The 15,627-nt window shown below is 46.4% G+C and overlaps 5 protein-coding genes across 5 annotated transcripts, besides 10 other annotated features; all 5 read left to right on the forward strand.

The window, feature by feature from the left end:
* Positions 1 to 15,627: part of a sequence feature (areas merged during assembly that could not be assigned to a particular haplotype. This can correspond to areas where the two haplotypes were merged or to regions with more than two copies in the genome that were merged during assembly.) that runs on past the window's edge.
* Positions 680 to 705: a microsatellite.
* On the forward strand, positions 772 to 4,002 carry Tc00.1047053511215.10 (hypothetical protein, conserved; the record flags this gene model as incomplete). Its single annotated transcript, XM_809066.1, has 1 exon — positions 772 to 4,002. One exon carries the CDS (start codon positions 772 to 774, stop codon positions 4,000 to 4,002), a length of 3,231 nt encoding a protein of 1,076 aa, XP_814159.1.
* Positions 4,002 to 4,024: a microsatellite.
* Positions 4,088 to 4,116: a sequence feature (AT_rich).
* Positions 4,454 to 4,798, forward strand: Tc00.1047053511215.14 (hypothetical protein, conserved; the record flags this gene model as incomplete). The annotated part of the gene is made up of 1 exon (XM_809077.1): positions 4,454 to 4,798. One exon carries the CDS (start codon positions 4,454 to 4,456, stop codon positions 4,796 to 4,798), a length of 345 nt encoding a protein of 114 aa, XP_814170.1.
* Positions 5,042 to 5,065: a microsatellite.
* Positions 5,139 to 11,828, forward strand: Tc00.1047053511215.20 (uncharacterized protein; the record flags this gene model as incomplete). Its single annotated transcript, XM_809067.1, has 1 exon — positions 5,139 to 11,828. The coding sequence occupies one exon, from the start codon at positions 5,139 to 5,141 to the stop codon at positions 11,826 to 11,828; it is 6,690 nt and encodes a 2,229-aa protein (XP_814160.1).
* Positions 11,951 to 12,011: a sequence feature (T-rich).
* Tc00.1047053511215.30 (uncharacterized protein) lies at positions 12,105 to 13,526 on the forward strand (the record flags this gene model as incomplete). The annotated part of the gene is made up of 1 exon (XM_809068.1): positions 12,105 to 13,526. The coding sequence occupies one exon, from the start codon at positions 12,105 to 12,107 to the stop codon at positions 13,524 to 13,526; it is 1,422 nt and encodes a 473-aa protein (XP_814161.1).
* Positions 13,655 to 13,676: a microsatellite.
* Positions 13,677 to 13,705: a microsatellite.
* Positions 13,706 to 13,721: a microsatellite.
* Positions 13,803 to 15,356, forward strand: Tc00.1047053511215.40 (hypothetical protein, conserved; the record flags this gene model as incomplete). The annotated part of the gene is made up of 1 exon (XM_809069.1): positions 13,803 to 15,356. One exon carries the CDS (start codon positions 13,803 to 13,805, stop codon positions 15,354 to 15,356), a length of 1,554 nt encoding a protein of 517 aa, XP_814162.1.
* Positions 15,521 to 15,552: a microsatellite.

Below are 15,627 nucleotides of genomic sequence, written 5' to 3' on the forward strand. Positions count from 1 at the left end.
CCCTTGTTGATATTTGCGCCTTTTTCATTACGCTGCGGCTCTCTATTATGGCAATCTTTTTTGATTAAAGAAAAGCATCCAATAGGCCTTCTCTGATGGCAACACCCATCTCTTGCTTTTACTGCTTTGGAATGAGTTTCCTGGATTGGTAAGTGGCTTTTACACCTCACACCCGATGAGTGTTACAACGTAGCTTACCGTTTCTTGATCGGTGAAATAAGTGAACTGACTGTTAGCAGCACGCAGGTGGTGGTGGCGATTTGCATTCCTGTTTTTAAAAACGAAAAAACTTTGAATGAGGCTGCTATGTTGTGCTCGTATGATAAGTCGTATTATATGATTTTTGCGTCCTGCTGAAAAAATAATCAAAGAGCGCGTGATTGAATTGTAAATGAGACCATTTTGTGGAAGTTTTAATACTCCGTTTTGGACAGCTAATATTGACTTTTGCTCATCTTTGTTTGAAGTACATGTTATGAGCAAAAGCACTTCTTTGCTTCGGAAAAGAATTGATGAAATAAAGAGGGTTTTAAGACGCATTGTTTTTTCCTGATAGTCATTTTATTTTTCATTTTTTTTTTCTGCTTTTATAGTCCTTGGAATAGTGTTACTCAAAAGATATGGAAAATGCTAGAAGCTCCATCAGTTGTTTATTTGATTGTATTCACTTAAAGTCACCTTTTTTTTTTTTTTTTTTTTTTTTTTCGCCATCTATTTTTTTTTTTGGAGTTTAAAAAGATAATACAAGGTTTCACCTCAGCATATATATATATGTCCGTTGAGGCTGTTAAAAGGCAAATTCTTAATGCAATCAGCGTATTAAACATTCCATTGACCCGATTGCCGAGTGAGCAAAGGGTGGTTGAGGCATGCTCCGCCGCAAAACTTCTTCGAAATCGTGTTTTGAGAGAGCATACACGTGTAGAAGAAAATATCGAGGCTATTCGACAGAAAAGGCTTTATGATAACAGCGATAGTGATGATGAAAATGAGGAGTTCTCCGAATTTGAGAATACGGGATTTACTTCTGATCTTCAAAAACTTGCCCGACAAGATTTTATCTTTATAAGTGAAATGATGGTGATGGAAAACGTTGTGATTCCGCTCCTTTTGGCTCATGGGATGAATTTTAGTTCGACACTTTTACCGCAGCTGCTTAAATTGCTAACAGCGATGTTGTTGCCAGTTCCCTTCTATTCAATGGAGAGACCACGTCAGATGGATTTTGTTTGCCGTCTTATGGAACGATGCGGAACTGATGAATTTTTTACGCTTTTGATTCAGTCGGTAGCCCCAGTAGCCGAAAAACGCTCACAAGGTGTCATACAAAAGGAAGATGTGGTCTTGCTGGAGGTTGTTTTGAAAATGGTTACACTTTTCTTTACTGGACGAAAAGAGGCCATGTCAAATGTTATTGGTGCTTTTGCTCGAAATCATGGTATTGAACTTTTTTTGGTCATTATTAATCAAAACTATGCTCGGATCGAATCAAAAAGGAATTCAAGCAATGTGGAAGCTTTGGGAGAAGAGGTACACGCAAATTCTGAGAAAAAGAAATGCGATGATTCTGTTATTGTTTTTTTGGATGATCAAAATGAAGAGGAACCAGGAATTGTGGTGCTCGATGAAAATGTTGCGTTAGAAAGGCACGACAAAACAGCCGAATTTGGAAAAGAACTGGATGATGATGATGATTTTGTTGTTCAGCAGGTGGTGGTGGAGGAAGTTGAAGAAGGAGAAACAGAGGGTGAAAGCTTGGACAGTAGTGACTCTTCCACAGAGGAATCTGAGTCTGTTAGTAATCAATATAATGCTCGTATTATAGAACTCTTGGAATGTGATGAGCAACTTTGGAAATGGAATATGCACATAGTTACCGCCATGGCAGCCATTCTGCGTTCTACCAGCCCAGTGGAACTGGCACAACTTGTATTTGTGTCAAAGTTTCAGCAACACTCTTCACACCAAACTATGGGAATGTTTGAAAGTGGAAAAGGACTTCGGGAGTGTAAAAAAGAATTGGATCGATGGAGACAAGTAGCAAGGAGTTGTAACGGTGCTATCAGTTCAAATGGTTTACTTGTACGAGGCAAATCTTCACGTTTACAAGGAGAAATTGGGGTAATTGGTTGTACCTCAACGCTTCTTGGTTTAAGAAGTAAGGATCCATTGGAAAAGGTCCAAGATATAGATCTAAGAAAGAGGGGCCGTTTTATTAAAGGGATGTATGACGATTCTAACACAGCATGGATTCTCCCACTACCAATCAAAATACAACTTGCTCAACAGTGTCTTTCTTTTATTTGTCTTGGTTTTGAGCCCCTGAATATGATGGTGTGGAATCGACTAGCTCATACCATTACGAGTTTTGAAAGCATTGTCAGGGAACGCAATGAGTTGATATCAGGACACAAAAGCTCAGGCGAAGATATAGAAATCACTACCCATATTGACAAAGCAGTTTTGGAATCAGCACAAAACGTTTTAGATTACCTAAGCATATGTGCATCACTACTTCGTTATACACGAGAGGTGATCCGTCTAAATCGAGAAGAAAATGAAGCTCCATCTGATGATTTTCGTCGACAATGGCAAAGTATATCCAGTATTATTTCCCTTGATCATATTTGTCATGGCTTTGAATTGCTTCGCGTATTTTCAAGCTCTCCGGATTTTAGACGACGATTTGATGTGGTAATTGTGGTAAATTATCTAGCTGAACTCTTCATGACCCTGAACCATTTGATTGATGGCGATATTGTAAAAGATACAGCTGTTGTAGTTGCCGCACATGCTTTAGCTTCCTCCGTACTTTACAATGAAAAAAACATTACGCTAATCTTTGAGTCTATTTCGAGGTTCTCGGCCAGGGTTTTGCCACCAAATAAAGCTGGAATGATTGTATTATTGGTATACTCTGTTCTGACTCTCATGGAAAGATGCAGTTTTGGGGGACGTGTATTGTTCCCCAAATGTAAGAAGAAGAAGAATGAAGAAACTGTAATGTATGAAACAGAGGACAGAGGTACAGCAGAACTTTTAGAATCGAATAAAAGAATCCGCATAGATGGTTTGGATACCTTAGAGGAGTCAAATAACGGATCTGGAAATGAAGGAGATGCCATTACCAGAGTGAAAGGGAATGAAATTGCAATACAATCAACACCAGTTCCAATTTCTCTGGAAGATGTACATCTTTATCAAGGGGAAATAGTCTCACCTGACGGAGAGGGACGGGAAAATTCTTCGGAAAACGCATCATTTACCTCAAGTAGTCATGCCAATGTATCTAATTTGACTTCAGAGAGGGAGGTCAGTATAGGAGATTATTTTAAACGACTCGGCACTGTGAAAAACATGAGGCTTATACTTACTTCACTTCGTCATTGGAGAACAAACGATGTGGATCTAAACAATGGTCTAGTATATTTGATTCGCGCTTTTGTCCTTGAAGGGATGGGTACTATTTTCTTTAACGCTCCATTTCTTTTTGTGATGAGGGACATTTTGTCACATGGTCAGGATTTTCATAATGCATTACACAATGTGTGCGATCAAGTTGTTTATGATTTTTTTAATCCGTCTTTTGCAAAACTCCTTGATGAGAAAAGAAAGAATCGGTCCGACATGTCGCTTCCTTTTTTCGGAGGAGCACAGTCTTTTCTTGGATTTGAGGTCGCTCTGCGGTGCGTGCGCTCCCTTTTTAGTTTAAATTCCACGGATTACAGTATTCTGGAGGAAAAGGGTCTTCCCCATTTAACTGACTTCACAGTCATTCCATTGAAGGATGAAACTCAAAGCGACAAGGACGTGGTGCACGAGGAGTTCTCTTCTGCTCAGGTCTCACCTGTAAGGAAAAGCCGCCGAAAGAATAAGGTGTCTTTACCAGAAAATAGAAACGGTATAGAAGAAAATGAGAAGGTGTTTTCAGTTGACGTACCCATAGAAATTCCGATAGAATCACACTTTGATGAAAAGACCACCGAGGAGTTCCAAGTTTAATTATTATTATTATTATTATTATCTTGTGAACCCCTATGATATGACCACGCTTCTTAGGAATCAATGGACCGATAAAGAAAAGATGAATTTTTTTTATATATATTTTTTATTTTTGACATCCACTCACCCCCCTTTTCATCCCCATCTTGCGGGGGGGTCTTGCTGCTGGAAGACCCCAATTTCTACCATCTTGTAAGTAACAATATTTTAAATAATATCAAGGTGCAACGTGTCACGAGAGTGGCAATCCGAATATATATGTATTTACTTGGAGCAAAAATTGAGGATATGAATAACCCATTACCTCTTTTACCCCTGCTCCCTATCCTGTTGCCTGATTTCCTTAGATACCTTTAGGATCCAGCGAGCAGCCGAGAAGAATTTTTTTTTCCCATACATTTATTTTCTTTTGAAAGTTTATTCTTTGGTTGATTGCACTTGGCGGCAAGAGATGCCCCAGAAAAACGGCGGAGAAACACTCACGCCAGAGGAGCTGCAACTACGCGTCAAGCAGGGTCTACAAAAAAGAAAGAAATGTGCGCTGTGTCTTCAAGTGTTTTATGTGAATGAGTTACCTGGGGCTATCACCCATAAGTCTATACTTGAGCTGCGCCGAAAATGGGGCCTTGATGTGCGCCGAGGCGATCGGATGCCCCCGCCATCTCAATTATACAAGAGGGAAGAGTTATGTGTATTCTGTATGCAGTTCTTTGACTCAAGTGGAGCCGTGCAGGCACAACAACAATTACTAGCTTCTACACGTGGTGGAGTGCCAGCTCGCTTGGCTTTGCGTTAGAAGGGAATGGAATGATTGTTTCCAAAAGGGAGATGGTGGCAAAGCCATACACGGAATAAGCAACGACAAGGAGAATTGGCATTGTATTGAATGTATATGTACGCTCTTGTGAAAGGCAAAACACATACGCATTGAGGTGGCACTCATGATTTGAACATTATTAAATTTTAAATGTGGTTGTTTGCTATTATTTCACATCTTGTTAAAGTATTTTGTTTGTTTGTTTGAGCACATTGGGTGTGCTTTTTTTTTTTTTTTTTTTTTTTTGGCGAACGATAATTTAATAGCTGTTTGCCGCATCTTAGAAAGGGCTTATATTGGCATAACGGTTTTATTGATAATGCCCCAGCACGAACAGCAACCGTCTATAGTGTTACCACGTGCCGCATGGATGTGGAAACCCCGATCAAAGAGAGTTATCGAGCATAATCTTGGGGGTATTGCGGCCTCCTTCTTGGGTGCGCGAAATCTGGGTGCGCAGGAATGGAAACGGCGTTACGTGTTTGTTGAAGGAAACACCATCTGTTACGGAAAAAGTGTTGGCCGGCGAGAAAAGGTAATTCCACTGGAAGTTATCCGGGCTGCGAATTACGCCACACGCGATGTCCTTCTTGCCGCCAAGGCACCCAGTGCCAAAGCGCACTTTGGGTGGTTTATGTACATTAACGGTAAAGAGCTGCTCTTCTGTTGCGAGGACAACAGTGCACGGGAGGAGTGGGTCACATTTATCCTCGCCATGCTTCGGTTCATGAGCGGACTGGCGAATCCTGCGCCTCTCTCGGCAAGGGGTGAAGGAATTAAAACAATTTCTTCGTTAATTGCCATGCATAATGAAGAAAAACGGAAAGTCGCTGCAGAGGGTTCTCTAGCTACTCCTATAAACTCCTCAAACACAGTGAATCCATTGGGGTCAGATGGTCACACGGAGGCCTCTTCACGGCTCCTTGGAGAAAAGATGCCAAATGAATCAAAAACACTTGTAGGAAGCGAGGATGAAGAAGACACTGAAACGACGGGAAACCTACTTTCCTCTGGAAACATGGATGACATCGTCGATACTGTTATGAGCGATGAAGATGGGAATGCCACTCACGTCACACATTCTCCTCTTAGGACAGATGTGATACAAGGTGAGAATTCGGTAGACATGCACGCTCTTGTCCTGTTACCCATCGCCGGCCAGCGCTATTCACATATTGAGTACAAGCTAGAGTCTCTGGCAGAGCATTTTAAAGCCGGCGATAATGTTCAAAATGTTGTTTTTTCTCGATCTGTGGAAAAGATTGGAAAACGCGACACGGTGCAAGACCGGGATCTCTTCCTGACACCACAGTATTTGTACTTGTTTGCTCAAAACAAACTGACTGGTGGTGTTTATGCACGGTGTATTGAAACAAGCCAGATTACCGGTGTCATTGAGAGCACGGCAGAGGAAAATCTCTTGTCCATTATTATCCCGTTTTTTCACGATATTCTTATTCGGTTTCACAGGCAAAACTCACGTGTTGGTGGCACGGAGGCGGATGTTAAAATTCAGTTTATTGCACACTTGTATCAGATTCATTTGAATCATCAAACAGGACGACGTTTTCTTTTTCGTGAAGTAGAGAATATAAAGGCGGTCATACGGCGTAGTGTGGAGGAACCCCACCTGCCGCTGATGTCATACCCAGAAGACCGCATGCGGGTTGGGACAAACAAGGAACTTTTCCCATTGCTTCGGACCCACGCCGAGTCCGTTGTGTTTTGGTCCTCCATGGTCACGCGTGTGAAGGAAGATCGTCGCTTGCAGCTCCGCGCTCTTGCTATCACTGACGGAGCCATTTACCTTCTTAGTGATACATTAGTCAAAGTCACTCGTCGTATTCCGCTAGTGGACGTACAAGATGTGCAATTTGACAGAGACTCGCAGACGATTCTTCTTCATTGCACAGAGATAGACGCCCTTTTTACGGTTCAGTCTAGTACGGAGTTTATACGTATTATTGCCTTGGTACCAGAAGTGGTTATGCAGTGCTGCGGCGTTAAAATGGCCGCCACCGCGTCGAAGCACTTGTACTCCAATGTTCGACTTGGAGAGGTGGGGAAACTGAAGGACTCACTCGGTTTTTCATCGCCTACTGCTAACTTCATGCGGCACATGAATCTGCCTTCGCGGGTGTTGTCATCCATGCATCCAGTGCGTTTCAAGACGTACTTTGGCAAGCAACAACAAATTGAAGGCACCGAGGCAGCCGGAGTCCATAACACGGATGGCGTACGAGAAATGCTCTTCAGGAAGAGACCCGGAAGTCGCGCCTACTTGGCACGCTATCGCTTTGTCGAGGAACTTATTGTGAATTTTGAGGAAGAGTTAAACATACTTTCAAACACTCCATCTTTCTCGGCGGATGGATTGGCTCTTAATGGAGCCCTCTCAACGGACTTTGACTTGGGGCCGATCCATTATTCCTCAATGTGTATTCAGCTAGACGTGAAGTCAATTTCTACCGGCATCATATTAAACGGCAGAGTGTTAAGTAAAAATGGTAGTCGGCGCGTCGTTTGCGTATCCGCAAGAGGGATTTTATTGCTGCATTACAATGACGAATTGGGAAAGCTGCGTAAAGCCTTTAAGGGACTACTGCTGGGCCGGAAAGGCACGAGTGGCTCAGATGCGATGCCAACCGATAGCTTTGGTACAAATGATCCTCGAGTTGTTGTATTCCTTTCATGGCCTGATGTTGTCGGCCTTGTCCGATGTTATCCGGGGCATGGGACCGTTATCGGCATTATGACCGGTTCTGGTCACTCATGCGACTATATGCTGGATGTTGAAAATGACCTTAATGTAGACACCTTCCTCCGTTGCTCTGCAGGGAGTTACGTTCAACAGAACCGCCGTTCCCTACACTCCTATGAGGTGCTCTCACTTTTCACCGCCCCTCACGTTGAGAATGTGCGTAATGCGTTGAAAACCACCGTATTTGACCCGAGGCCCACCATTGCACTTCGGCGCCCAATAAAATACTATGTGAGCGATGAGCTACATCTTGCAGTTGTGCCCGATATTGCGGAAGCTTGTCGTCGATTTGGGGACAATACGATTTACTTTTCAGGTGTGGCATGGCGCTACCGGGCCGCCGCACTCACCAAGAAGAAGAAGAAGGAAAAAATGACAGGGCTGGAAACGAGGGATGTGAATTCATCCACTTGGGCAACACACAAGTCTTTCATCATTGTGATCACAAACTGTGCTATTTACTGGTGCACAGATGGCGGTTTTGAGATCTTACGGCGCACAGAGCTGCTCGCACTGAAAGAAGTGTATTTGAGCCCCGCAGAGCCGGATGCTTTGTTGATCACGGTTCCAAAGGAGTACGACATGTACTTTTGCATCGACGGTCGAGGAAAAGAGTTCCTTGCCCAGCTGCAAGAAGCGTACGCGGCGTGGACAGATTATCATCGATGCCTTCCCCACGAACCACGGGGTTGTTGTCACAATCTTCCCTATGCTGGGCTACCAACAAAGGTTGTGTCCTGTCTTGCTTCCATGGGCCGATTGAAAAAGCCACCTCACTTTGACGAGATGCAAGTAAACCGCAGTGCGGAAGAAACGAGGGCAAGGATAGAGCTCCTGCAGCGCCGTTACCTTGCGGCTGCCATCTCCAAGCACGAGGTTGCCTTGGAGACGGCATCCAAGCGACAACTCTCAGGGGGAAGGAATGAAAATCCCGCGGATGCAGGCAGAGTCTCGTGGGCTAAGGTGTACAAGAGCCTCAATGCCACAAGGACGATACTGGAATTTGCACACAGGAGGGCCTATTTGTTTTCTCTTCGAAGTAGCACGCATCAAGAGATGGAGCAAGCACAAATGCTTCTATATGAGTTTAACACCATGAAGGATCTCGTGGAAAGGATGAAGCAGGCGACGAGTACTGAAGATTTAGCCATGTATGAGGCGGCGGCGGAAGAAGCAAAGAAATATCCTCCACTCCTACACTTTTTGGAAGAACACCGCGAGGTGCATGAAAGGCTGACAAAAAGGAGTGTTGTTCTTGAGAATATTACTGGAGTCATCAATAATGAAATGCATCCGTCATTAAAAGAGGTGGAGGAAAAACTTCAGACGTTGTTTGTAGCAGCGATGGAGAGCGGTGTTCCGTCCAACGTTTTGGACGAGCTGCGCCGTCGCGTGGATCTTCGAGCTCAGCAAGAGCAGTTTACGGCCCAGTTGCAAATGCACGAAATGGCCGTTTCCGCCGGAGGTGAAATAAAACCGCCCGAAAGGGTATTGCTGCTGCTGACCGAGGCGGCTCGTCAACTTGAAATCCCCGTTTCAGCTGTCGAAACGGCGCTTCTGGGAGTTCCACCTGCTTTAGCTCGCGGTGAGGGCAGAAAGCAGGCGCAACAGGTACAGTTGCAACAGCAACAACTGGAGCAGGATATGAGAAAGGTGATTCTGGCGACATGTGATGCTATTGATGTGGCGGTATACTTGGGCAATGTCGCTCTGCTTCAAGATGTGTTGCGGTTTGCGGAGAAATATGCCTTTGATGATGTGAAAAAACGGGTCCAGTGGGGGTGGGAGCAGATCGCCATGCGTCGCGAGCACCGGGCAAACCATCACATGCCACATCGTCTCATCCAGCATATCGTCACTCGCCGAGCCTCCCAGGATTGGAGCGCCGAAGAGGTCCGCGAGTTGCGTGACGCATGTAAAGAGGCGCTGGAGCATCTACCCATGGATGTCCCATTAATGCAGCGGGATTGTCAACTGATGCAGTTACAACTACGCCTTCTCGAAGAAGAGGAGCACCGTCTCATTTTGCGGGACTCTTTACAGAAGCAGGCTAAAAAGGACTGGGACCGCTACAAGGAAGAGTTGCAAAAAAAGGAGGAGGATGAAAGAAATGCCACACAAGAGCGGGAACGTCGGCAGGCGGAAGTGATTGGACGGCGACGTATGGAATACTTGTCAATCTGGCAGTGTCGTACACAAAAGTTGTGTGCATCACTACGTGAGAGTATCCGTTTGAGTAATGTAGCGGATGTGCGGAGGTGCATACGGCAGTGTATCTTTTTTCAAGAGGAAATCCATGATGGGCTTTTAAACTACAAGTGTCGTATTTATGAACGAGAAGTGCAGCAGATGAGAGAGGAAATTCTTGCCGATCTCAAGACGGCTGCAACGCGTGGTCAAGCATTTCTGATAGGCCATGAAAGAGAGAATCAAATGCATACCCCCAATGCCTCCATTAATAGCAGCGCAGAAGCAGCTGTTACCGAAAACGTGGAAGGTGAAGAGGTGGGAGAAGGAGGGATGGCAGAGAGTGCGGTACCACCAGAACTGTTGGTGTTGATCGAGGCGTATAAACCGAAGGAACTGGTGGAGTATGTGCGCTCTCACGCATCTGAGCTGACGGCAGAAGCCATTTTCCAAATAAAAGAGCTATGGTCAGCGTCTCGCGAACGGCATCAGTGGGTTGATAAACTGCATCGTGCCATTCACACAGCTTTTGCGTTAAAAAATCATGAGTTGCTTCAGACGCAAATCGATTTGGCAAAGTCGGCTGGTTACATGGATGAAGTTGTAGAAGGCGCCATTGAAGTTGTCTCAGCGATGGGTGCTCAACAAAATACGACGTCAAGATCCGGGAGTGGTAGCAGGAGTAGTTCTCCTGATGTGAAATTGAACGAGGCACATGATGAGGCGTCTAGTGTGTTTAATCTTTCTCGCACGTATGACGCTCGCTCAAGTGATGCAGCGGAACGTGTCATGGGGCAACTGCACTACACAACCCTGGAGTTACTTCTGCCTATTGAAAAGGTTTCTTTCGTGTCGGGTGCCCGGTTGCAGGAGAAGCGTCAAAAACAAATGATGGATATTGTCCAGTTATGGCATGAAGTGTTTCATCATCGTTTAAAGCCGTTAGGAAGTGTGTTCCGCCGGAGAGAACGTGACTGTTTTGACTTTCTACAATTTGTCAGTCAATACAACGTTTCAGGGGATTATCTAGCCCCCTATATAAACCGTCTGTTGAGCGATTTTGAGCGTGTCAAGAAGTACAACGTCACCCAAGGGCGGAGCAGCAGCTTCCTTTTCATTGCATACATGTTCCAAAGGAAGCTATTTGAGCGTATCGTGTATGAGATTGCCCAGCTTGGGCCAAAGGTGCGAAACGAGGTTCTCTTTGAGGATGCGTTGCTCAACAAAAGCATCTGTGATTTGTTGGTGCTGGCTCGTATGGGGGAACAGATGGAGTGGCCGTTGATGGTGATTGAGGCCCCGGATGGGTCCGCCGCGCATAACAACAACTTGTTGACGCTGATGCTTGGCGTTGAGGAGTTTGTTGCGGATGGAAAGCAACAGGACATGTGCGATGTGTCTCGAGCGGCGGCCATGCGAAATTGCGCGAATTTGCTGCGATCCGCTACTCGTGTCTTATCGAACTACTTTGCGAGGGGGCTTGCAACACTGGGTGTTTGTCCCTCCGTGAAGGATGCCCGTGCGCTATTCGACGAGGGGTTAAATAAAGAAATTGGTCTTATCGCACACGAGTACATTATTCCCGCCGCGATGGCTCTTCTTCACGCAGGGTTTCGCCCCACATACCATCTTGTACGCACCCGCCGTGTGTGGGATGCCGTGTTGGAGTTTGGTGAGAGTCTGCAGCAGGGCTCCAGGAAGCTGAGTGGCATGTCTGTTTTTGGCGTTATCCAACTCGTGGAGGCCCTCACAGACGTGACGGGTCGAAAGCGCACGGCACTTTTGCGTCTTAGTGAAGATGAACTGGCAAACATGCGGCTACAGATGTTTTTAACTGAATGTCTAAATCGCAATGTGCTTGCCGCCTTCTTGCAGATATTCTTTCAGAGCGAGGAGGGCACAACCTGCTGGGCGAACGAAGACGGGGTGTGGAATTTCTACGAGCGCGATCGCACTGTGTGCTACCCGCCGGAGGATGAGGGAACGAAGGAGCTGATGGAGGTTGTTACCCGGCTTTCAGAGTTGCCGTTTGTTTTGGTTGTTGATCGAGATCTGTGGTAAACCATTGTAAGTGAGTATGAGTATGAGTATGAGTAAGTGAGTTTTTACCGTGCACTGTTGTTGTGTTTATTTGGTTGAAAATATCGCATTGTTTCAATACTTTTGAGATTTCCTTTTTGAACTTTTTATTTATTTATTTTTTCTCTCTCTTTCTCTCTCGGTCTTTTTTTTTTTTTTTTTTTTCATCACGTATTTTTTTTTTATGGATTGCTTTCTGTTTTACATGGATGCAGCGTGTGATGGGTGTGGGCCGTGGGACGCATAACTGAGGAGTGTATGATACGAGAATGGGCCATGTCGTCTGTATTCTCTTTGCTGGACAAGGAAAAGCCCGCATCCTCGGGAGTGTGGTCGGGGCAGAAGCAGCAGCAGGAGGCACGCCCACTTTTATGGAGTCGTCATGGTGACGGTGTACGGCCAGCGGTGAAAACGAATGTGTCGCGTCACGAAACCGGAAAAAACGTCGGTCTCAATGAAAGCCATTCCGTTTTTGGCGGTGGTGGCTCCAGTATGGCCTCCTGCAGTCTTCTCAGTCATATCCTGCACCGGATGCTGCGTGAGGCGGATGGCATTGCAACAGATGAGGTTCTGGCCGTGGCTCGAACAATAGAAAAGACTTATCTGCACAAGAAGGAATTTGCAAACACAGATGCCGGGATGGGTGTTGGCGTACATGATGGCGGTGGCGGATTGCTGGGGCAGTTGATTCAAGAACAGTTGATGCTGATCAGGCAGAAAAAGCGAGCCGCAGGAGCCGTTATGGTTGACGACACACACCGTCGTGGTCGTGACGTAGAAAGTCTTGCGGGCCATCTTTTAATGCCCTCACCTTCTCTTTCATCAAACAACTTGCCGCGGCCCAACTTTGCCACGTACGACGAAATGCGACATTTAGAAGTCCAGAAAGATTCATCTCTTCCCTGCCGCACTGCCTTCACACCCGCGGCACTCACCGCAGTACCCGTGTTGCGTCCCGTTCCTGCTTCTCGTGCGTTGTATCCCGTCGTTGTGATGACTACACCCACATTTTCTTTGGAGTGCCAAAAAGTAAGTGTTTTTGTAACGATTGAACAAGACATATTTTACGGCATCGGCGTCTTGCGTTGCATGGCACCGGAGTCATATCGTCATGGTGGCGCCGGTTTTCCACTTGCACGGCAGCCATTCCGTTGGTTTCTTGCAAGGGCAGCAGAATTGGAGCATATCCCACGCAATACGCCTTTGATATCCTCGCGCTCCTCTGCGCCCCCGTTCGTGTGTGAAAGCCTTCTTGAGCAGTGGATGCAACAAGACGGGGGTGACACTTTTGTCCCTCTGGATTCTCTCATTGCCATTGGCGTTGCGTCCTCACGCGTCCTGTCGTCGAGCCCGCCCATCATGATTGGTCTCGAAATTGATTTGAACCCGGACCACGACTTGGATCACATGCAGGCGGTGGAGGCGACGCTCCTGCAACGTTACTGGACCCTTCGCAGAAAGGAGTCAAGCGGCTTTTCGATGAGCCACGCATGCCTGGAGGAGGGTGTGCCGTATGTGGTTGGTGTGGAGGTGTACTTTGGTGATGGCATCGAGGATGATGATAGCGCGGAGACGTGGGTGGCGGTCCTACGCGACTTTGTGATTCCGAAAGGGAGTCACACGGGTCGAACCGAAAGGGAGCTTCGCAACCTCTTGGTTCCTCCGCAACGTCGCTTTTGAAGGAATGAAAGTCGGCACATATATATATATGTATGTGTGTGTGATTTTCTTTTTTTTTCTCTCCCTCTCTGTCTGTCTGTGTTTATTTGCCTGTTTTCTGCTCGGTGCCGTTTGAATCACTAGGCACATTTTTCTTTTTTTTTTTTTTTTTGTGTGTGTGTGCGTGTGCGTGTGTTTGTTTTTTCTTCTTTTCTTGTTGAGCGGACCAGGCAGGGGGGAGGGGAGAAAAATATTTCCAAAAGAAAAGAGAGACTCCAAGGAAAGAGCGTGCATCCAATGCTGCTGGGAACATGTATTCGGTGGAGCAAGCGAACCCCCGGGTATGTCTTTTGGCGTCAGAACACACTCGTCGAGCTGGAGAAGACAAAGCGTAACTACCTGCTCACCGAGCGTCCGGTTCCAATCGCCGATATTGCACGCCGTATGGTGCGGGTGAAGTCACGCTACCTTGACACGAAGGACTTCCACGAGCAGAACCTCCTGCGTGGGGAATACAAATACTTTTCCGGAAAACTCTGTGACGTTCGCCACGCACGAACAGAGGACATGGTCGCCTACGTGGAGTGCGGCTCCTTCTTTGGCTTTTGGGACACTGCCCAGATGAATCGCGTGATGGATGAGCTGCTGCTAAAGCTCAATGAGCTTGGTTCAGTTGAACTTGTGCACCTCTTCACATCGCTCCCATCACTGCGGAAACAAAGCAGCAACTTGTACGAATACGTGGCCCGCGCCCTAGTTGCCGTCGTGCCGGAACTCTCTCTGGATGAATGCATCCGGGTTGCGGTCGCGTGTGATGATGGGGTGCCTGAGGAACTCATATATAATTTGATGCGGGCAATTGAACCGGAGGTTTCACGCGGTGGTCTTAGTGCAGTTCGTGCCGTGGAGCTCATAGATGCCTTTGGAACATGTCTACCGTCGGTTCAACGAGAGTTTGATTCGTTATTTGACAATATGAAACGGACTGCGGTCGCGGGAATGATGGAGTTGAGTGTGATGGACATAGCGGTTCTGTGTACATCTCTGAAACTAAGAGAGGAACTGGATGCCTCTACAGAAACTAACGCTGTACGAGTGTTTCTTTCACGTTTAGAGGAAACGTGCGCGAGGTCTACATCAATGATGTTTACCGCTGTGAGTGGCACGCTTGCCTTCGCTCAGGCCATGGAGGAGCGAGTGGTGTTTCTCGCAACGGACTTTACACCGAGTGAGTTGCTCAGTGTGTTCAGTGTCTACATGGACAATTACACCTCCATGTACATTGTCACCAGTGGAGATGATGGAGTTGTGGCGCCCGCAACAAAGAAGTCATCCTCACAAAATTGCATTGGGGAGCTTCATTTTGCGCAACATCGTCAAACGACTTTTTTGCTTGTGTTGCGGGAGCTGATGGATCAGATGATCCTGCAGATGGAATCCGCCACCGCGTACTTTTTACCCGCCGTGCAACTACAGTACTTGGAGGTATTCAGTAAAGCCGTCGAAAACATTGGCAGTAACGTTTCACATTTGACGAGTGCCGTCCCTGTTTTGGGAAGATGTTTGGAACTTCTTTCATCGAGGGTCATTGCCTCGCTGCAGCGGTATACATACATGGAGCTTGTGGCACTGCTTCAACTCTGCGCTCCGTTGGGCAAGTTGGTGGCAGATGCTGCTGTTGGTGCGGCTGTGCAGGAACTCATTCAGCGGGAGGTGGGGACATCTAAAGAAGAGTCAATGGAGTTGTATTCGATGCTGCAGCGAGTGTCGGGGCTGCGTGCAGAACATCAGCGTCATATTGAGAACTTTCTGCTGCCAAAACTTCGTGAGCGTAGTGGTTGGGCAGGCTGATATTTCACATTGTGTTCTGCTTTGCAGCTGCGTAGTGCTGTGGATGGTTCCTTCTCTTGCTGTGTTTTTGTGTGGGTGAGTGAGAAGGTGGGGAGGGTGGGTGATACTTCTCAACAAAGAGCGTCTGTACACTTCATTGGTTGAATAAATTCAGTTTCCCTCCCTTTTCTCTTTTTTTTTTTTTTTTTGTTTTTTTAGCTTTTGCAGGTGGGTAGCTTTTTTTTATCAGCAGGAGCCCCTTGTGTGTGAGTGCGTCGGTCCCGTTAGAGTG

This window comes from Trypanosoma cruzi, genomic scaffold, assembly GCF_000209065.1.
Source record: "Trypanosoma cruzi strain CL Brener 1047053517073 genomic scaffold, whole genome shotgun sequence".
Taxonomy (NCBI): Eukaryota; Euglenozoa; class Kinetoplastea; order Trypanosomatida; family Trypanosomatidae; genus Trypanosoma; species Trypanosoma cruzi.